The following is a 23829-nucleotide window of genomic DNA, read 5'->3' as shown; positions in this document are numbered from 1 at the left end:
GAGGATTCGATAAGCTCATATTCTATCTTTTATTTCCAGAAGTGTCCGTTGTTTATAATTTTGAAAAGGCTTACACTGGACCAGTGCTATTAACAGGAACAAAATGCAAGACATTTAACGTTTGCTTGATTAGACTATATTCCGCATGAATATAGGTATGTCTATGATGATTTGATGAAATGGCCTGTAACGTAACGCTGCTGCTCCTGCTGCTGATGATGATCAATGAAAGAATTTTGTATGTACTTTCATACTTCGATTAGAGTTACAATACTGTGAAAATGTATGAGTAAAAACATCAACTTAACACACTACTAAAAACACAAGCGTATGAATTACTTCCTAAAGAAAGAGACTTGATTTAGGACTTCTTTTTTCAAGGAGATTGTAAAACTTAGCAACTGCGGTAATGGCAAAATATCCATTTCATTCTGTTCTTTAAACATTGGAAAGCTCATCCTGTTGCATTCCATATACTCACCCGTAGATGTTTTCCTTCCTTCTTGAAAATTTAAGGTTTTGAAGTGAGGCCCTTTCAAAAATAACTGTACCATTTGTCTTTCTGGTGAACAACAATTATAACTGTTGTTATTGTTGTCAGAATGAACAGTAACAGACTAACTAAAAGAAATCTCAACCTGCCCCTTTCATCTTAAACCAACAACAGCTGGCTTCGTGAAACTGAAACAGATCTCCATGAAATCAACATCACGGATGGCATTGTACAGGATATATGTAAATTCAGAACTTTTTTCAGTCTGAAAACAACCCCAACACTAGTGCCACTATAACTTGACAGAAGAACGAAGGAAGAAGCTCAGCGAGAGGATGAAGAGATTTTGGGAGGAGAAGAAGGCCAACACATCAGCTAAGCTGTTTCAATCGAGCTCCTAAGTAGGGCATAACGATGTAAATAATAATAATAATAATAATAATAATAATAATAATAATAATAATAATAATAATAATAATGGCGTATGGTATTTGTAGAGGCCTGATGCAGGTCTTTCGAGTTGACGCCCTACATGCAATCTCCGCGTCTGTGAGGATGGGGTCCTACCTAATATGAATTCCAATGTTGAAGGTACCTACGCCCCGAGCCAGAAGAATCAATCAATACAGGTTAAAATCTTCGATTCGGCCGGGAAACGCATGCGGGACCCCCGGGACCATAGACCAGCAGACCAACAATTTAGCCATGGAGCCGGACTTTCTAATGAATGACTCTCAGTGTTTATGATGGATTCATATTCGGAAAGGCTTTTGTTTACGTACCGGTACTACTATTTGTGGAACACTGTTAAGTTACTGTGTGTTTCTCAACAGACAGATGCCATAACAGCGGTTGACGATGTTCTTCCTGTTTGTATTACAGTAGAACCTCAATAATCCGGACCAATTGAGGCTCTAGGTTGTCCGGATAAATGAAAGTCCTAATTAAACAAAATAATTACGAAATGAGCCAATGTTTAGATGGTGTTTAATTTCACTAAGTTTTGGCTTAGGGTTAGTAATATTATCTGCTTCATTCTGGACATATTCATCCGTTTCAGAGCTTTCTGTAATTGCATTTATGTCTTATTAAAAGGCTGTCCGGATTAAGCGAAGTCCGGACTAAGGGGGTCCGAATTAATGAGGTTCTACTGTATTTACAATGCTATACTTTTTGCAACATTTGCATTTATTCCTTTGATTCAAATGTTTGTATTTCATTTTAAGATTGTTATTGTATGCGCCATTGCATTACAAAAACAATGCATATACTATATACTTCGTGCTATTTAGCGGTACTTTTTTTTATCAAAACGTTGTACAACAATGTTTATAAGCATAAATTATAAATTTTATTTCGTTGGAACATAGGCGCTGGCATTTAACGAGTCGGTCAATGGGCTCTGAGGCTCGGATCGTAGGTCTAGGTCCTTCGGGCGCTCCATCACAGTGAGCTGGGCCGGAAGAGCTCAAGACTGCACACGCACATCCCTACCCTGAACCGCACAGCCAACTGGCTCGGTCTTCCCAGTTCTAGCCTCTACAACGACCACTACACACTTCACAGACCATTAGACATTCTGCCGAGCAAAGTGGCTCAAACGGTAGAAGAGCAGTTGACGGGTGCACTCCCCGTTCAGTTCGATGGTATCTAAAGGTGTTCGTGTCAGTTGATTCAGGGGCTCGTAAAAGAAGTACTGCGGGATAAATTTCCGGCACCTCGGCATTTGTATATGAAGTAACAAAAACAATATTTCTCCGAGGTGTTGTGTCAGTCTGAAGACAGGTAACTAACTCACCTGTGTTGAGCCGCTCCTGCAAACGCCATTTGAACAATCCTGCACCTGTACTCCTTGTCACTTTACCGCACCACTTTGAAGTTGTTCCGGGTTTGGGACATTATTTTATAAGCCCGCACAAGTGATAAAAGTTGTCACGTGCTCATCAGATAACAGTGAAGGAAGCTCATCTCCATGTGACGACATCCTTACTGTATATGTCACCAGCAGCCAGTATTTAGCTACAAATATTGCACGCCGGTACAGTTTCTGGTGACGACGACGATTGTTTAAAGAGGTCTTTGCCTGGTTCGCAACCCCTGTTATAAAATTATTAATTGATTATATAATACGGGTCTCAAAAACTTTTTTTTGCTAGTGGTTTTACGTCGGACCGACACAGATAGGTCTTATGGCGACGATGGGATAGGAAAGGCCTAGGAGTTGGAAGGAAGCGGCCGTGGCCTTAATGAACGTAAAGCCCCAGCATTTGCCTGGTGTGAAAATGGGAAACCACGGAAAACCATCTTCAGGGCTGCCGACAGTGGGATTCGAACCCACTATCTCCTGGATGCAAGCTCACAGCGCGCCCCTAACCGCACGACCAACTCGCCCGGTCTCAACAACCTGGAATAAAGGAAGATCTATAGGGACGTGTAAATAAATGGTATCCTGTCAATCGCCACTAGTGGCAATAGCTGCCATGTGTAGGCAACTGCGTGTTATTGTGGTGAAGGATAGTGTTATGTGTGGTGTGTGAGTGCAGGGATGTTGGGGACGGCACAAACACCCAGCCCCCGGGCCATTGGAATTAACCAATGTAGGTTAAAATTCCCGATTCGGCCGGGAATCGAACCCGGGACCCTCTGAACCGAAGGCCAGTACGCTGACCATTCAGCCGAGTCGGACATAATAATAATAATAATAATAATAATAATAATAATAATAATAATAATAATAATAATAATAATAATAATAATAATAATAATGGCTTTACGTCCTACTAACTACTTTTACGGTTTTCGGTGACGCCAAGGTGCTAGAATTTAGCCCGCAGAATTTCGTTAACATGCCAGTAAATCTGCAGACACGAGGCTGCCGTATTTGAGCATCTTCAAATACCACCAGACTGAGCCAGGATCGAACCTGCTAAGTTGGGGTCAGAATGTCAGAAACTCAACCGTCTGAGCCACACAGTCCGGATTGAAGATTCATCACCGCACTCGGTAGGACCGGCTTTCTTCTCATATCCCCCTCCCCCTCCCAAGGAAAAATCGTATCCACGCCACTGGTCTGGACTTATACCCCATCCACTGAAATCATTTTGTGGGTACGCCACTGCATCCACTCACCATTTAACTTACACAATAAGCCCGAAGAAGGGTTGGATACTCAAAATATGCCACCATAAATTATACGGTTATGGCTCAAAGGTACTAAAGAAAGGTAAGAGGCGGGATCTACGGTTTTAAGTAGAATCCGAATTAATAGAGCGTAACTTCCCATTTTAAAATGTTTGCATGCATCGACTGTGATTCAAGCTTCGGCCTTCTTGATGAGAAGATAGAACGACTGGAACCGAGTTATCACGCCCACCAATTACAATTTAGTTACCCGCACTTTTGATGGTGCCAACTGAGGTTCCAATCAGTCCCCGAGCATTTGACAAAACAGACAAGCCTACCTATAGAACTTACGCACGCATCCGTGATCATGTCTTGCTACTACATGCTAGTGCTGCTGTTCGAATACACAAACTTTTTCGTAACTTTCCGAGGATGTACATAGTTTTGGCTTATTTATGACGAAACGGTCCATCTTAAAAAAGTCACTAATATGGCAACAAATGAGGAAATAACATGCAGCTCACAATCCTGTCACCGTCTCAGCACATCTCTCAACCACGGTACAACCCGACAATCGAGACCACGGTGTGCCAGAGTTCCTGGGACATTGTTGTTTCCAGGAACCAATGTACAAACGCTGACACGCTGACATGTTGTAAGCTTGCGACTGTTTCTGGCCGTGGCCTCCGTTATCTCGGTGGTCACGTTCCGGCCCCCTATAGAGTAATCCCTTGCTAATTGCCCTTTTCCTCATCTCTTGACATTTGTCAACAGATGGTTATATTCCCAATACCGAGTCATCTAAAGGGAAATATCTCCGTGCATCACAATCCTAAGTGCTTTCCTTTCATTCAAGCTCCTTCAAGCAGACATTGAGAATTGTGTGTGGCCCTACTGAGCCTTGCTAGTAGGTTCTTAGTCGCTACGTTAATTTAACAATTCGGCTGAAGTGCTTAATTTGTTCACACCGTACGTAAAACAGCGGCTGATCCTCGCTCCAGTTTCAGGAAACCTTTAGGTGTGGGCGGCCCCAGTGTCTGGAGTGAAAGGGATAGTACCAAATACAGTCGAGACAATACGCGACACTCAGCGAGATATCGAGGGACAGCTATTAGATCTCTCTCTAGCGGATTGAACTGAGAACTACTGATTTTGTCATAAGAGCATGTGTATTTGTGTGTGAAGTTTTTGGTGTTATTTATGCGTTTTCAGTGAGTTGACATAATTAAATAGTAGCGTGTGTCATTCCTTGATATCTCCTCTCAACATGAGGGGAAAGGTATGTGTTGTGTTTGGCTGCAGTAACTATGAAGTAGAGAAGAATGCGCGGTCTTTCTTCCGTTTCCCTCGCGAGAAGCAAATGTAAGTAATATTGTGTTTGCATATATATTCTTCTAGTGACAAAGATTTTTATAGTACTTCATAATCTTGTGACCTGCTCGACCCATATTTTAACTGGCTTAAAATATAATACGCATATTTTATTGCATAGTGCAGCAGTTAACCTTCAATACCGATGTGTTGTTGTAGGTGTGATCTGTGGGTTTGATTTAATTTTTTTTTTTGCTAGGGGCTTTACGTCGCACCGACACAGATAGGTCTTATGGCGACGATGGGATAGGAAAGGCCTAGGAGTTGGAAGGAAGCGGCCGTGGCCTTAATTAAGGTACAGCCCCAGCATTTGCCTGGTGTGAAAATGGGAAACCACGGAAAACCATTTTCAGGGCTGCCGATAGTGGGATTCGAACCTACTATCTCCCGGATGCAAGCTCACAGCCGCGCGCCTCTACGCGCACGGCCAACTCGCCCGGTTGATTTAATTCAGGAAAATACATATGCATATGAGTGTGGCTGGTTGTGTTCCAAGTTACCCCATCTGGAATGCCGTAATGCGTTGTCAAGCACTGAAGAAAATATGGGTGATTTAAGAAATGTACATATTTTGTTGAAACAATATTATGATGCAAATTTGCTTTACCTTAAGTTAATGCCATTATGGCAAGTATTGCTTATAAGGAAAGTTTGAATGTTTTTGAGGCTATATTTATGGATTTTCTTTCTGTTAGTAGGCTTCAAGTTAAAAGGAAAATTATCCAGCTCTTAAATGTAAATTCATTGAATCATGTGCGTAAGGAATGTGCCGATATTTTTGTTGACAATGATACAATGCTTTTACTTGAGAAAAAAGAAAAATCTAGCTGTGAACGTCCAGGCAGGAATTCTAAAGCTAAAAAAGTAATGCGTAAATGAAAGATCAAGCCCTTTCACAGCAGTCCATTTCACATCTTGATTATATGTCTAATTTCAGTCTTTAAATAATAAGCTGTTAAATAATTCTCCATTCCTTTATCCAGAATTGCTTTAGCAACTTTGAAGTTAATATCTTAGTAACACTTTCTTTCTAGACGTAATTTATTTATCCATTTCCGTATATACATTTCCATTGATATTTGAATTTAGCGCGAATTTTCAGGTCAAACCACTAGGAGCGCCACTTGCGACTTGTCTCCCATTTTAACAAGGCTAAATCCAGAAGTGTCGCGTATTGTCTCTACTGTATTTGATAGTACTGGTTATTCCAGCAATCATTGTCTCAGGGAAGGGAGCCGGATAGAGAGTAAACAGCTAATGAACTGGGAGCGATTGTTACACATTTTAAGCTGAGAGCGATTGTCACTGGTGGTGAATGACATATATTCAAATAAACACGACGATGACTACTAGTACTACCTTAGCGTGTACTTCATGTAGAGACGAGGTCTATTATCTTCTACAATAACATTTCTCAAACTTAGAGCATTTTTTTTTTGCTAGGGGCTTTACGTCGCACCGACACAGATAGGTCTTATGACGACGATGGGATAGGAAAGGCCTAGGAGTTGGAAGGAAGCGGCCGTGGCCTTAATTAAGGTACAGCCCCAGCATTTACCTGGTCTGAAAATGGGAAACCACGCAACTTAGAGCAATAGCGGGAAGACATCGATCGCTATTCCCACTGTGATGAAGGTGGTAGAATAACACTCACGGTATAACCTGCCTGTCGCATGAGGCTACCACGGGGCCTGGCATTGCTTCTACTTACTTGAGCCAGGCTCCTCACTTTTATCTATCCTATCCGGCCACCCTTGGTTAACTCTTGTTCTTTTCCGACCACGAAGGTATTAGGTACCGAGCTTATGGAGTCTTTCATTTTCACGTCCTACACGGCCCTTGCCATTCTTTGGCCGATACTTTCATTCTTCGAAGTGCTAGACCCCTTTAATGTTTCCCTCTGATTAGTGTTAATAGAGAATGGTTACGTAGTTGTACTTCCTCTAAAAAAAATCTATACCAGTCACCAACTGGCTTAAGAAATGAATCGAATAGCCGAAGAATGTCTCTCTCTCTCTCTTTTAACTTTAATTTGACGCATTATAACAACTTCAGCAGCAGCTAGCTATAAGCCCGACTTCACATTCTTCCACCTCTTCGTCGTCTGCATTAAACCATCTAGTCTTGGCAGCACAAATTATTATAAGTCTGCTACTTCCCGCTCTTCCCGCCCTCATGACATTGCCTCGAGGAGCTGGGCTCTCTCATTGCCCACCTGCGATTTTAAGGTTAAAATCTCCCCGACCCGGCCGGAATCGAACCCCAGGCCTTCTGAACCGAAGAGCACTACGCTGACCATTCAGCCATTCATAATGTTGGTAAATTAGTGGTATACAGAATGGCAGTGTGTGAAGAGATGGTCGCGTGAGCATTTCTAATAATAACGCAGCGCGCGAGCTGGCTGTGAGGTTCTAGTCACGTTGCTGTGAGCTTGCACTCGGGAGATGGTGGTTTCTACAACTTCCCAACTGTCAGTGCGAAGTTCAACCAATAGAAAAAATATAAATAATAATGAACAATCATGGCTACCAGGCGGGCTATGTGAAAAATATAATAAACGCAAAACGTGTAATGAATAATGTGTGTTCCTATATGTAAAATGTGTAGTACGTTAAATATAGTGTATGAAACATCAGGTATGTGAACGGCATTTTTGAAATCTATAGTACGGTATGTAAAACTGAGCATTGGAAATGTCCAGTCTGCGAAATGTCTTATATGAACTTATCTTTTATGATAATGGAAAATTATCTTCTGTGGCAATGAAAATTTATAGTTGAACTCAACATGTGTTGACCTGGTTTTTGTACAATCGCTATCCAGCTGATTCGATCTCCTTAGCACAGGAGGTGAACAATTTAACTACATCACACCCAAACATAGGCCAGAAAGAAAGAAAGAAAGAAAGAAAGAAAGAAAGAAAAAGTACTCTGCTTAAAGAAGAAAATCCCTTGTTTGCTTGTAAGGGACAGAATTCAAGTCCTAACGAAAGTGGTATAGACTCTGTTCGACTTGAACCGGCCACCGAACATGATGCTACGGTCGTACTCGGTCAAACATTTCGTAGCTGATCGGTCTCGGCCCTGCGAATACAGTCTCTTGAGAAACAACACCGCGTAGCTATAACAGAATACGGTCAGACATCGCGTAACTAACACGACCACAGACATACAGAAATGATTTTTCTCCGAATTACACATCAGCTGAGTTGTTTCATTACTAATGACCATTTCCTAAGACTTCTGGGCCATGTTTACAGTTATGTATGTTTTTTCCTTCTGTTGTAAAATTTGGATTTTGTTCTTAAGTGGCACAGGTTCTTAAGCGGCAATATAGATTGTGTCCATAGGCATGTGCAATTCGCAACTGTTTTATACTTTAAGCGGGAGATCTAATTCTGTTCTCTATTATTTAAAAATTGCAAATTCTCACATTATTCTTACATTATTCCCATTGTGGTAAACATAATTCTATTAATTAATAACCAACAATTTAACCAAATTCATTTTCTCACTCATAATGGCAAATTAATAAGAAAATCGCCATGCCATACGAGGTGAACTCGTGTCCTCTTCCTGAGGTGGTACAGCTCTTTTCAGACACACCCCGAATGGAGGTGAGCTGCAGGTACCTTTTCAACCACATACCAGGCCTCCTGCCATTCTTAAAGTTCTGTCAGTACCGGGAATTGAACCCAGACTCCCGAGAAGGCAACCAACAGCGCCAATCGTTACGCTACGGAACAGGACTTGGTGGTAATACGATTCTATGGCAGACAAGGGAAACTAGAAGGAACACATTTCCCACAGACAGAAAGGGCCGGATATTTCAAACTCTGTTGTAGTATCCAATACGGCTTCACAGAACGTATCGCGCTTTGCCGATATAGTCTCACGTCAGCCTATTTCATTTAATCTACATAGTCATGCAGGATTCTAGACAGAATGCAATATACTATGATACAGTAGTCTTGGAGCGCGCTCCAGTTCATAATATTGTGTTGCTACAGCTATTCCAAGTTCAGGAAGCACCTGCTGCATGGATCGAACTTGGAGTCAAGGACACTGCAGGCGCGCGTCTCGTAATCCTCAAAACATTAGACTATCGCACTCGACATGTTGACAGATTATATTCCCAGTGTTGGAGAGTTTCATTCGAGTTCACCTTGACACAGCGCTTATCTGAGAAAGACGGGCTGTTCAATGAGCGAAATATAAAGCATAGCAAATATTTGACGTGAAGATAACGTGAACTGGTCTAACTATTGTAATATTTATATCATATTTCAATTTGAACTTGCATCACTCTCATAGGATGATGTCATTATTCGCCCCGCGCTATCAGGTATATCCTGCTTGGGGATTAAAGCCAACATAAGGCTGTTTCTATGTACGCTAAGGCCTACAGTATTAATAGTGTACTCTTTTTTTTTGGTAGTTGCTTTAGTTGCTTTACGTCGCACCGACACAGATAGGTCTTACGGCGACGATGGGATAGGAAAGGTCTAGGAGTTAGAAGGAAGCGGCCGTGGTCTTAATTAAGGTACAGCCCCAGCATTTGCCTGCTGTGAAAATGGGAAACCACGGAAAACCATCTTCAGGGCTGCCGACAGTGTGATTCGAACCCACTATTTCCCGGATGCAAGCTCACAGTCGCGTGCCCCTGACCGCACAGCCAACTCGTCCGGTGCAGTGTACTCTAGCCAACTCTGAAACTCCGTCTGTGAATTAGTGGTTGAGTGTCGGCCTCCGGATCCGAACACAGCTGAGTTGGCATTTTGAAGTACGGAAAAAATCCATTTGGCACTCCCATATCGTGCGATGGCATGTCAAAGATCGCTGGTGACACATTTGGTGTTAACCCGACAAAATTAAGTAAATATTGAAGTCGCCCAACAGGGATCCATTCCTCTGCCATTTGATAAATTAAACTGCAACTTCAAAATTGGCACGCAGGCAGCCTAAATGGCGTCAAATCAAAATGCCTGGACACGGTAGCTGAATCCTTATTATTGTTGTTATTATTATTTTATAATTTTACAAGTGAATGGACCACTAAAGATCACGCTACAACTTCGTTTCTTTATCTTCGTGCGGAGTTTTCTCTGTGTCCAATACTCCTTCATGCGTTCGCTGGCCTGCTCCTGTTGTCCATCTGTCCAGGCTCTTCCGGTCTTCTTAGCTCTTCCTGCGGCTTGAACCCCTTCCAAATTCTTCAGTGAGTTCCGAAACCTATTCCTTTCTAACAGCTGGACTTCCGAGATTCTTAACCTTTCCATATTCTTAGTTTCCTTAATCCATGCTGTAGTGGTCTTTTTCCTCCAGAAGTAATCAAATATCTGTTCGGTGTAGGTCATGGACAGGCATTCACTGGCATACAGGCATTCTGTTTTAACAACGGTGTTTTAATTTGGAATTCCAGGATAAGCACTTCTTATTGCAGATGTGTTTTGTCAAGCCGAATTATTATTATTATTATTATTATTATTATTATTATTATTAAACGCCCAACAATATAAAGAACACTCAACGCATGCAGCAGTACGATTCTGTATGGAGAGTTGAATGATTTTCTTTACCGTTCCAATGGGGCATACTTTGCCCTACCTGTGGTCTACGAAGCATGAAACGTACGACGTAGCTAACTGGCCACAGACCATCCTCTCCTCATCCAAGCCAACACCATACCCAATGCAACGATACATACGGTCTTTTACAGGTTCAAATAAACAAATCAATCCTTGGAAGCCATCAAGTATGAAACTTTACCACATCCCAGGCAACTGGTTGTTAAAAACTTCCTTATGTGGGATTCCAACCTCCTACCTCGAGCACTGTCCACTATCACATCTCCCGCTCGCTAGCCATGTGAGCTACTGCGTCACTTGACACACGGCGCCCACTTCCCAGCCTATACAGTACCGTGCTCCGTCCACCCCCTGTTTTAAAGTACGTGTTCTGCGTATCTGTACTAGTTTTACGGTTCATTCGAGGTACCCGAGGTTTCCGATCGGGACGGAAAATCCCGAGGACAATAGTACGATGTTGCTCGCTGGGTTGACGAATTTCTCCTCTTTTGCCCCAGTTCCCCGCACAAAACATCATTAGGAAAATCAACACGTTAGGTTAGTTGGATTTCATTTATTTCCTTATTCAGTTATATGTTAATGATCACTTTATCCCTTCTTTAGCTTCTTAGCATTTTATTTAGTTAATTCGTAAGTAGTATCCAAAATACACTTTAATTCGCTGTCCTTAGCAACCCAAATAATGGATTTATAAGTGAATTAAAATATTCGAATTCACAGTTATAAAGTGTATGATTCTCTCCTCAAACTACATTTCAATTATTGCTAATTAAAATAAATCAATACAAGAAGATCTCTTTATAATCATCGAAGTCATAGAAGTGTAAACATCGATCAAAATATCTTCAGGAATAAGTGATATTCTTCATTTCTGTAGACATTTCGATTTACTACACTACAGTATATGCGGTCTATTTAAAAATGTTATCCTACATCTCCCAGACATCCAGCATTGTTGCAATCGTCTCCCGTTTAAGCAACAACGACTCTACATATACAGTTACAATTATAAGTTCCTTGCTTACCCTGATTTACTTATTGGTAATGAATAAACTATGGTATGGCTCATGAAATAAAAATATATTTAAAATCTCGTGAGAATTATCACCAGTTTTGTTGTTTGGATATAAAGATGAACTTTGTCATAGATGCGTCCACTTCTAACGCACGACTGATTCAACTAGCCGAGAAAAAAAAAAAAAGAGAAACGAGTGGGATTGTGCGCCATAATCTTACGAAGGATAATGTTGACCGAATAAAACACATTGTGAAAGAGAGGCCACGGACGTCACTACGTCAGTTCAGTAGAGAGATTGGGTTGTCATACGTTTGCTGTCATACGCTCGTAAAGAAAGCCATTACACTACCCATACAGAATCACATTACTGGATGCGTTGAAATCCTGATTTGCCAGTCTGCATTTTTTTTAAATTTACATTTGTGTAACACTGAGGCTGAGAGAGAACAACAGTTGTTTACGTGAGAATAGTCTAGAGGGAATTTTGATTTTTGAAGAAAACTCTAAGATGTGGCTCTTTTCTGTAAGTTATTCGTTGAAGTTCAGTTTTTTTGTTTTTTCGCCTTCATTCTGTCCTTTCTCTCGTGCTGTTCCCAATAAGTTGGGAAAATGGCTAGGAAGAACAAGAGATGATTATTTCCTTTGTGGAGGCCATATGATTATTTCTTAAACGAAATTGTTGAAAAGAACTGATCCTCTACTGTGTATCCAGTACCTCCCACTGATTACACTTTCAAGGAACATCAATTCTGACTGCAGAAATTTAGTGGAAGCAAATGGAGTCGTAAATTTAAATAAAGTTACCGTAAGTTGAGGGAGTTCCCTCGGTTCAGTATGCCCTCACTACCGAACAACTTCCACCCGCATCACTAACTCGAAGTTACCCATGCCTCATTGTAGCAATGTCCGGCTCCATGGCTAAATGGTTAGCGTGCTGGCCTTTGGCCACAGGGGTCGCGGGTTCGATTCCCGGTAGGTCGAGAATTTTAACCATCATTGGTTAATTTCCCTGGCACGGGGGCTGGGTGTATGTGTCGTCTTCATCATCATTTCATCCTCATCACGACGCGAAGGTCGCCTACCGGCGTCAGATCAAAAGACCTGCACCTGGCGAGCCGAACTTGTCCTGGGATCTCCCGGCACTAATAACCACACGCCATTTCAGTGTAAAAATACTTAACGACAAACTGAATCTTTCACGCGTTTTTGTCTTCGCTGATAGAAACTCGCTCCACAGTAATGATGACATTCATTTTAAGTTGACGTAATTAAAGACCTAAAACGATGGATCACCCGCTACCAGTTTTTCTAGTCTATTGGAACGTATGCATCAACCGATCACACAAGCTTTCACAGTATTGATCACAGTAAATGATCGCATAAGGAATGGTAATCCTAGTATTGTTCCTGCCTCAGTCACTTTCACATTGTCGAAAGCAAAATGCTGAGAATACCGGGTGAGTTGGGCATGCGGTTAGGGGTCGCAGCTATGAGCTTGCATCCGGAAGATAGTGGGTTCGAACCCCACTGTCGGCAGCCCTGAGGATGGTTTTCCGTGGTTTCCCATTTTCACACCAGGCAAATGCTGGGGCTCCTTGCTCTTTCCTACCTCATTAAGACCTATCTGTGTCATCTTCCGTGAGTTTTGTCTTCGTCGATATAAATTCGCTCCACAGTAATCACGCATGTACAAAAATTATGAGAATATGGCAGGTCGAAGAAAGTAATAAAGTAATAGTACTAAAAGACATCATCACCACCACCACTATCACTAATCAATTTCTGAGTGTCGTAACCCCACTGGTTTTGTCTTTGCTGGTCACATCTCTGACGATCTTCGGTTTTCCTCAGAACACATTGGAAAGGTAAACCAGTTATAGTCTTCACTTGACCCGCCTATATGATTGCAGTCCTTTCTCGTGATCTACTGCCCTGAACCTGCCCTTCCATGATCAGCTTCTCTAGATTTGCTCCAGGTCGTCTCGCAATATGCCCAAAGAACTAAGTATTCTGTGCCCTTTTCAAGGCAACAACTGCGGTGAACTCTTCCTTCTTCTGTGCGCCGGCTGCTCCTGTAATAAATGACATGTAAATCATACTCACCGCTGCATGTAGACTCTTCTTCCTCAGTCGTGACCGTCCGCTATCCCCGAAGAGAGACCACCCGACGATCAAGGAGTGAGGAAATGAAAAGATGGGGTAAACTAACTAAAAATGACGGTACCCAAAGACTGAATTAAAATTTAAATAAAAGACTGATTTATTGAAAAAAATGCAGAGTGCCAAAAAAAATGAACGTAAACTGAACTAGTGGAAAAATGTAAACAAAATGAAATAAATGAGACTAAGAAAATTAAAGATTGAGGATCTGCCTTACAAAACACCATTATCTGCCTAATAACTGACTGAAGGTCAAACACATTAATTAAAATATATTCCAGACTATGTTGACACTGTCTTCAAGTTGATAACGTGAATCGTTAAAACTCTGGTCAGAAAGACCACCTTCTTGAAATACAGAATTATATTACGTAGAAAATATCTCTCAAACTAAATTAAAATAGTTGAATCATAATAAAATAATTAGTTACGTCATCAGATCCACTGACTCATAGGAGTTGTCAAATATTTATCACATGTGGCTCATTTGGGAAAACACCCCACTTTAAAAAAAATCATGGACTGCACTAACCAAGTGTATCACATAAGGAATAATTTGAAGAAAACAGCCATGAACATCACCCTTCATTTCCTACATAACCATTGTCTTATTCAAACACCTCATGATTAAACAAAATAAATTATTGAAACATAAATCTGAGTGTCATAACCACTCATCTAAATTTTAAACTTCACTTGCATGTCTGTGATAGACTGGACTGCTTAAAAATAACCCAAAAGATTAGGCCAAGTGCCTGATGTTAACATTTCAAATGACAGCGATCCTTGTACATTAAAATTTCTATTGAATTTGCCGCTACCTGCATTTCATTATCAACTCATTATTTGTGGTACCACCACTAGATGGAGGCAGATGCCATCTTGTTTACCTCATTCATTGCGGCAGTTTTATACAATTGGTTTATTAAAGATCGCTTCATTTCTAAATAAAATGTAGTGGATTTTAAAAGTTTGGTAATTACTTAAATGCCTGGTATGAGCATACCACTACTATCGTTTCGACTGTGACCTAATCGACGATCCATTAACCTAACATCTGAAATCTTATTTACATCATTAAATCTGTTAAATGGAGAAACACTGCTCCGACAAAGAAAATACAGAAAACAAAACTAGCCTATCTACATCTATATATTTACATCAAATCAAATATAAATAATTCACATACGCTTACGTCCTACAAATAAACGGTAATAAAGTACACTCAGAAAGAAATAAAATGAGCAAAACTAGATCCCACCATCGCGGCCTACTGGAAATAATAAGGATGGAATGCGCAAAATAATATCGGAGTCTCCATAAAAATATACCCCGCTGCGAGTAGCAAAAATATAAATATTGTGAATTTGACGGCAATCTCTAACCTCAGACGATAAATGTCTGGACATGATACTATTTAACCTTTGTGGACAATAATTACTGTTATTTCATGTCATCCATGACTCTACATGATTATTAAAAAAAACCACATTGACTCGTCGCTCTGCTCGCATTGTACAATGGCTAGCATATTTGCCGAGCATCTACTTTCCCTGGAATTATTTAAACAAATACAGGCTTCTGCCTACAATCATAACCCATGTCGTAATACATTTAACACTCTTGGTTAAATTATTCATTTCACAATTCTCTTTGCTCATTAATTCTCGACGTCTTTATTATTCATATTCTCACAACACGGCCTCGCTCGTATCCGGCGGGCAAAATATCTGTCGTGCATATTACGACTTCTTACGACAGCTCATGACATGGTCCAAATATCATATTTCCATTATCAACGTAGATCATCAGGGATATTAATCATCTAGCTCGATCTCTTGATCATTCTCTGCTTCACATATCACAAAAATATCAGAGCTGACTCATCAATGGCTTCCTAGCACTCACTGTTTCTATATAAAAAAAATGACGAGATTGCCTCTCAAAACACAGATGTTAAAAGATGTGTAACCGCAACTACACGGAAGTAAATACTCGCGTCTACCAAAGATCGTCGCAAAATACACAACATAAAACAAGCTGTAAGCGCAAAATAGCAAAAATAAACATTAAAATCATCGAGGCGGCGTTTACAAGATCAAAACTCCAACAAATATGACTCAAAACCAACGATATAATAACATGATGAATATTATAATTAATTATAAATCGGCATTACACTCATAGATCAAATATCATAGCTTCCTAAACTGTCAAAGTGACATACTACAGAACACGCAAACAACATCTACCTAAACGAAGTGCACAAATAACCCTATTATTATTATTATTATTATTATTATTATTATAGTTATTATTATTATTATAGTTAGAATTATAATTATTATTATAATTATTAAAAAAATGTGAACTATTTACAATCCTACCTAATACTCTAAGCTACATTGATCATCGATTAGTCACGGTCCTACATATTTATTTACATTATTTATTGATGCTCATACCTGTGTGATGGAGGCATGCTGTCTCACCCTCCGGCCTCGGTCATGGTGAATTTAGAATTCCATCTTCAAGCTGATGTGGTATTCCAAATTTTTACACACGCAAATTTGACACATATTTGCCATGGCGTAACACACGCTTACGTTGACATAAAACACTCGCATTTCTCGCACTCCAGTGAAGGTTAGACGATGCCACTGCAGACTCCTGTCGTGAAGTTAGATGGTCGTCTAGCTACCTGCCTGGAAATCACCTGTTGGTCTACACACCGGTCTCTCAGCTTTTGTTTACACACACAGCTTATCGAACATTAACCCCAACGGGACATAACTGTTTGTTCAAGGTCTGCCACTGCGGCCTTCATTAAAGAAAAGTCATTCTCCTCCCCGTCTGCCTTTACAAGTTTCTCCCCGTAAACATCTCGCCTGCCAAACAGTTTATTAAATGGTAAAGCAAGCTAAATACAGTTCCAATGTTGTGGAGAAATTTATGCTTATAACAAATGTGAAACTACCCGTGGGTTAGAGAGGTTTTATGTAATTATGCTGAAAACATGGACTTGTTCCTCTCGACTCGTAATGTGAGTTTATTTAAGCCAAGTGTTGAAAGTGTAGCTCTTGTCTGTTGTTTCTGCATAAATAGCAAAAGTTTGTTAAAGTGTTCATTCCTGAAATGTTACTCTCCCAAGTGAAATAATACAAGGCCTTCTCAAAATGCCTACAAGTGTCTCTAATCACTTTCTTACCAGCCAAAAGTAAAGCTGACTAACTAAATTAGCTGTCACTCTCTGTCACACCGTCGCTCTGATTCGCACTGTCAAACTGAAGTTTCACTGAGAATTCTGAAGAATCACTGAGAATTCAAGAAACACTGAGAATTCTGAAGACACACTGAGAAACTCAAGAAACACTGAGAATTCTACCCCCTGGTCGCTGGGTTTTGTAAAGAGTTCTCCCCCCACCTAGAAAATAGTTCCGTGGAAGGGATGTGGCGTAATGATCTAGCCCTCGGGAGCACTTTATCGTACATCCGTAGGTTAAGGTTTTCAAAATTTATGTACAAAACTCCCTAATTTCGGTCTGACTTACATGTAATATTGCGTCGTGGGAAATGATCACAGGATAATCCACACGACGGCACGCGTCACTGGTGTTATTTTCTTCCGGTGAATGGCTCCATCCTGCCATGACAGTTCATTCTTCTGGGCACACTTACCCCTCCGTGTGAAGTTAAATTTTATTAATTAGGCACTAATTAACCACAGATTCGCACTGATAATTTTCCAAATATTATAACGAAATCAGGACACTGTTTTTAACCACCACACCGGGCTTCAGATAGCGAAATACTGCCTGTAGATTCCCGCTGTGACAGTTCATTCAAATTTAGAATTTTGTGATTGGCTGAGACTTTCGCGCTCTTCGTAGCGCGGATGCTTCCATTTCCTCCCAAGGATTGGCGGGTATTGTCGTTGTCCCTTTTGTCCTAGCTAAGTAGGTCAGGCCTCAACGCGTGATTTTCTCGTGAGAACCAACAGAAAGTCGCCACTCCTAGGCGGTGTCATAAAATTTATTGGAAGGAGTACTCAGGGTGGTTTACAAGTTAGTCGTGCTCTAAGAGGAGTTTTGTGGATTCTCCTTGCCGTCACACTGGCGCCAGAAAGTTCCTTTGTGACTGCTGGATTCCCAGCCTACTGCAGTATCCCATATGCGAAATATTCAACTTTTAATTTGTAAATTAATTACGTAAATTCGCTTATGGGTGCAATTCTTTCACTGATACGAGAAGATATGCGTACAAAAATGTTCAGCTCCTGAAGAATGAACGCACCGGTTCTCCTTCCGGCCCAAGGCACACGTAGTATTCTACGCCAGCACCACATTTCAAAGGCATCTATGTGTTTTCTGTCTAAAGCCTTTACGGTCAAGATCTCACAGCCATATGAGAAAACATAAGGCAGTAACCTTTTACTGTGCATGTTATTTTTTTAAAATAAAAAATATTTGTTCGTGGCGTCGACCTCTGCAGATCTTTTACCACCACTTTCACCATATGATAGGAACCTGCGTGTGATTGCAGAAGTGTAGTGTTGAATGTGAGGAAAGGAACGTTAAGGACGACACAAATACCCAGTCCCCCGGCCAGGAATATTAACCATTTACAATTAAAAAACCCTGACACGGCCGGGAATCGGTCCCGAGGCCGCCGGGTGACAGGCGGACGCGTTGCCCCCTACACCGCGGGACCGGACGTGCATGTTAATTACTGTACTTCAGTGTCGCTGCTTGTCTGGCCTGACCGCGGGAAGAACAGGCGCATCTACCAGGGATGAACACATTAACAATAATTATATAATCATTTTATTTTGATAATTAATTACCTGTTACCGAGCGAGTTGGCCGTAAGGTTAGGGGCGCGAACTTAGTGGTGCCCCACAGGGCAGTATTCTAGGGCCCTTACTTTTCTGTATTTATATCAATGACATATCATCGGTGATAGGAAATAACACACACCACCTCTATGCTGACGATCTTCAGATTTATCGACACTGCAAGACTTCAGACTTAGATGAAACAATACAAGATGTTAACAATGACCTCCGACGACTCAGTATATATGCACAACGAAATTCTCTTATACTGAACTCCACAAAATCTCAGGCAATCATAATAGGAACACGAAAATTACTGAACTGCTCAAACAATATTGCAATCCCGCCTATCCTACTGAATGGTAACATTATTCCCTATAATAAAACAGTTAAAAATCTCGGCGTAATTATGAATGAAACACTTGATTGGTCTGATCACACGAAAATCATCTGTAAAAAGATTTTTGGAGCGCTACACCCTCTTAAACGGCAAAGGGATGTATTTCCATTTGAGCTTAAGGCCAAACTAATACAGACACTGGTTCTCCCTATTCTTGATTATTGTGACGTTGTTCTAGTTGATATGACAAGAGAAGAAACACTTAAACTTCAACGAGCACTGAATTCCTGCCTGCGATTTATTTATAATATTGGGTACGATGGTCACATTACTCCATACTATAAGGCTCTCTCATGGCTGAAGCCTGATAAACGTCGGCAGCTACACATTTTAACGATGGTGTTTAGAATACTAGCGGAAAGTCAGCCACTGCATATTTCTTCTAAATTCACCTTTCTATCATCATTTCACAACTTAAATACACGTTCCAGATCTACTCTTTCTATTCCAGTGCAGCGCACAAATAAAATTAATAGATCGTTTGTAGTAACCGGCGCCAGATTATGGAATTCCCTGCCAGCTCAGGTCAGAGAAACTAGCTCTTTACAAAGGTTTAAGGTCACCTGCCGAGACTACCTGCTGAGGACAGCTAACTGAATGGTTGAAGTATGAATGTGTGCGCGCGCCTGAGGATAAGTCATTATTAAGAGTTCTTACTTTTAATTAGTTTTATTATTAACTTAGTAATGTATTTAAATTTGCTCTCAATTCTATTAATTTTTTGTTTGGTTTTAACTATTTTAAATATCTCATAACTTTATGTATGGTTTTGATTAGTATGTGGTTAAGTGGAAGAGAGGGCCTCGAGCCCTAACTTCGCCACTGAAAAAAGGCATAAATAAATAAATAAAATAAATAAATAAATAAATAAATAAATAAATAAATAAGATAGTGAGTTCGAACCCCACTGTCGGCAGCCCTGAGGATGGTTTTCTGTGGTTTCCCATTTTCACCACCAGGCAAATGCTGGGGCTGTACCTTAATTAATCCCACGGCCGCTTCCTTCCCACTCCTAGGCCTTTCTTATCCCATCGTCGCCATAAAACCTATCGTGTCTGTGCGATGTAAAGCAATTTACAGAGATTTTCATCTCAAAATTCACGAGGCATCTGGCAATCGACCTTACACCCCCTGCCAAAACTAAAACGAGCCTGGCTCCAAGGGCCCCACAAGTAACTGGAATAAGCTGGTCAGAAGGCCAGCGCCTCAACTGTCTGAGCCACTCAACCTGGCAGGTGGTGGCTTTAAGAGGAAGTACAACTACAGAAAATGGAGGAGGTTCGACACTTCGAAGAAGAACGAAGGTATGAAAGAAAAAGCGGTCATGGGAGTGAAAATGAAAGAATCCGTAGGCCTCACAAACCTAATACCGTCGGGGTCGGAAGAGAAGTGGAGTTGACCAAGGAAGGTCCTTCAGGAAAGGTGCAAGTGAGGAATGTAGTACACGTGGAAGCAATGTCGCACTCAGCTAGAGGCCCTGTGGTAGCGTGTGGGTTGGGGTGATAGAATACATTAACAGTATTCCCTGTCTATGCCACTGTGGGTAGGGGCAGTAGAATAGTAAGAGGCGACTAAAAGGGGTTCCAGGGGCTCTGAACTTTGGAGCGTGAGTTGGCGACCACGTGGTCCTAAGCTGAATCCTGGCATTGCTTCCACTTACTTGTGCCAGGCTCCTCAATTTCAATTATCCTATCCGACCTCTCTTTGTCAACTCTTGTTCTTTTCCGACCCCGACAGTATTAGAGCACTCTAGGCCTAGGGAATGTTTCCATTTCGTGCCCTTCGTAGTCCTTGTCTTTCTTTGCCCGATCTCTTCATTTTTCGAAGCGTCGGATCCCTTCCATCGTTTCTCTCTGATTAGTGTCGTATAGAGGATGGTTGCCCAGTTGTACTTCCTCTTAAAACAAAAATCACCACCACTCACCGCCGCCTGTGGTCGCCAACCGAAGCTCCAGAAATGACAGCCTCCTGAAGGTTCTCCTTTCAGTCTCCTGCTAAGACAGGCAGGGGATAGCGTGGATGTACTCAACCGCCCCACCCACAGGGGTATACGTGGACGAGGCGTACATGAAACAACTTATTCATTACACATACGAATAAAACTTATCACGCTGCTTAATTACCCCGATTATGTGCTTGTAGTTCACTCGTGTTAAAGGTCGACTAATGAATACATATCGTTGACCCGCTCGCAACTGGTGAGTTATGAACAATAGAATCAGACCATGTTTGATTGTTAAAAATTCGGTCACCTCAGAGCACGAGTGCCATCTGCAGATGGCTCACTTTAATTGTTCTAAAAAGGAGGTCAAGGACTGGTTAACTGAATGATGCGGAACAAAACAATGGTCTTTTATAGTTCTGTGTATCGCTGGCTTCACTACGAGGCTAACCAGACTAATTTAACTGGCATTGAACTACAATTTCACTTTCTGTTAATCTAATAGAGGAGATACCCAGAAAGTGACGTGGAAATATAGCATGTTCGTAAAGCAGATAGCATTATACCGGGAGACAAAAAGTTTCGGTGTGTTCGGTTTTACTCAACCGGATGATCTGGCTGTTTTAATTACAGTCTTAAAATCGAAGATTAAGGAGAGATTAACTAACTGTCTCCCAGGAAAAAGTTTGAAATCACCGTGAAACTTTAGCAATACACTCGCATCCTGAAACACTCCAAAATATTTCAAAATGCAACAACATCACACGTGTGTTCAGTTCAGCACCTAAGCAATGCGGTGCCAACGTTTCACGGTGATTCCACTTTCACATGGGAGACCATTTCCTCGTGTCACTGTGTGATGTTTAGGAAGTGCCTATTTAGTTCATTTAAATGGTAATGCAAAGTAACAATACTGAATTGCAGACATTATTCCCCAGTTCTGTTAACGTACTGTCAAACTTGCGAGTAATGTATCACGAATATATGCTTTCATATTTGTTTTTAGTTATTGTAGGCCCTTCTAATAAATGTTCGCTAGCGGCTGTCCTTGTTCCTTTTTTAATTCTGTTTCTTTCTGTGGGGGGCGGGGCGGTAGAATAACACCCATGTATCCCCTGCCTGTCGTAAGAGGGAACTAAAATGGACCCGAGGGATTCTGAACTTTGAAGCGTGGATTGGCGACCACGGGGCCCTTAGCCGAGTCCTGGCAATGTTCCCACTTGTGCCAGGCTCCTCAGTTTCATCTATCCTATCCGACTTTCCTTGTTAACTCCTCTTCTTTTCCGACCCCGACGGTAGGCCTATTAGAGCACTCGAGGCCTAGGGAGTCTTTCATGTTCATGCCCTTCGTGGGCCTTGTCTTTCTTTGGCAAGATACCTTCATTTTTCGAAGTGTCGGATCCCTTCCATTTTTTTCTCTGATTAGTGTCATATAGAGGATGGTTGCCTAGTTGTACTTCCTCTTAAAATAATAATCACCACCATCTAATTATGTTACATTCAGTTGGGCTGATGTTGAACTGTGTCGTGCTTGTATGCCGGCTTCTGAGGTATGATCTGTTAACTGACAGCCTTAGGATACACGTTTTTCTACAATTTATTATCTAAGCGTTCTGTAACAATTCAACTACATCTCTTGTTTACACTTCTGCTGTGAACCGAGTTCACAAATGACTGATAGTTCCTACTTATTTAAAATCATGATAGACACTGTAGATTTGGAAGATGTGGTATAGTCCGACATTGTGGTTTCCTCTACCTCATGTTCACTGTTTGGGACACACAGATTCTCTTAATTGTTCAATGTATCATTTCTAATTGGTCATGTACTACTGTTAGATGTAATGCAATTGGATAAGTACTGGTTGCTGTTGGTACCATGTCATTGCTGTATGAGACAAAACTGTTATTGAATCTAGAGTATTTGTTGACGTTACCGTTGCTGCTGTGTTGTTAGTATTTGCCGCTGTTGTAGAAATTATACACAATATATTGCTCTGTTACTCGTACAGGCTTCAATTTCTTATCAAGTCTCTTATATTCACACTAACTATTGAAAAACTGAAATAAAACGTACCAGAGCAAAAATAAAAAGAGATATAACTATTGCATACAACCAATATGTCGAGAAGATTGAAAATAACTTGAGTAATGATTGTAAGGTATTCTGGAACTTTATTAATAATAAGAGGAGATGCTTAAAAAATAACCCACAGTTTGAATTTCAAGGTTGTCTGTTACAATCACCAGATGACATAGCTAATGGATTTGCAGACTATTTCAAAACTATATACTCTCAGGAAAAGTCTAAATATAATTTGGAATTTAGGAATAATGATCAACCAAATGAAATAGGTGTACTTAATATACAGCATATAACTATAGAAGAAGTGCTTAAAGCAATTTACCACCTAAAACCGAAGAAATCAGTAGGACCTGATGATATTCCCCCATATATTTTGAAAGGTTGTAGAGAAGTGTTAGTATATCCTTTAACTATTCTCTTCAACCTAATTGTAAAAACAGAGACATTCCCTGACTTGTGGAAACATACCAAGGTTACTCCTGTATATAAAACTGGAGATACCAAATTGTTCAGTAATTATAGACCTGTTACTATTGTTTGTGCCCCAGCCAAAATTTTTGAAATTATATTGTACAAACAAATTTATGATCATGTTAAAAATAGTATCTCACCGAGACAACATGGATTCATGGCGAGAAGATCCACTGAAATAAATCTTTGCAACTTTACTGAATATATATCCGCTAGTTTAGATGATCATGCTCAGGCTGATGTAATTTACACGGATTTTCAAAAAGCTTTCGATAAGGTTAATCATGATTGCTTAATAAATAAATTTTCTTCCTTTGGATTTTCTACTACATTACAAAACTTAC

General features: G+C 40.7%; 1 protein-coding gene across 2 annotated transcripts in view; it reads right to left on the bottom strand.

Moving 5' to 3' along the window:
* LOC136866328 (multidrug resistance protein homolog 49) overlaps positions 1–23829 on the bottom strand; it is a 322764-nt gene that overhangs the window by 189435 nt on the left and 109500 nt on the right. Inside the window, exon 1 of one of the 2 annotated variants that reach the window (XM_067143178.2) lies at positions 2292–2375. The exons of the other annotated variant lie outside the window; for it this stretch is intronic. Within the exon in view, the coding sequence (XP_066999279.2) occupies positions 2292–2320 (29 nt within the window). The 5' untranslated portion in view covers positions 2321–2375. Of the gene's footprint in view, positions 1–2291; positions 2376–23829 lie in introns of those variants that run through there. 2 annotated transcript variants of the gene reach the window in all.

The sequence above is a fragment of the Anabrus simplex genome, chromosome 3 (assembly GCF_040414725.1).
Source record: "Anabrus simplex isolate iqAnaSimp1 chromosome 3, ASM4041472v1, whole genome shotgun sequence".
Taxonomy (NCBI): Eukaryota; Metazoa; Arthropoda; class Insecta; order Orthoptera; family Tettigoniidae; genus Anabrus; species Anabrus simplex.
The sequence above is the reverse complement of the archived record's forward strand: the minus strand, read 5'-3'. Positions and strand labels throughout refer to the sequence as shown.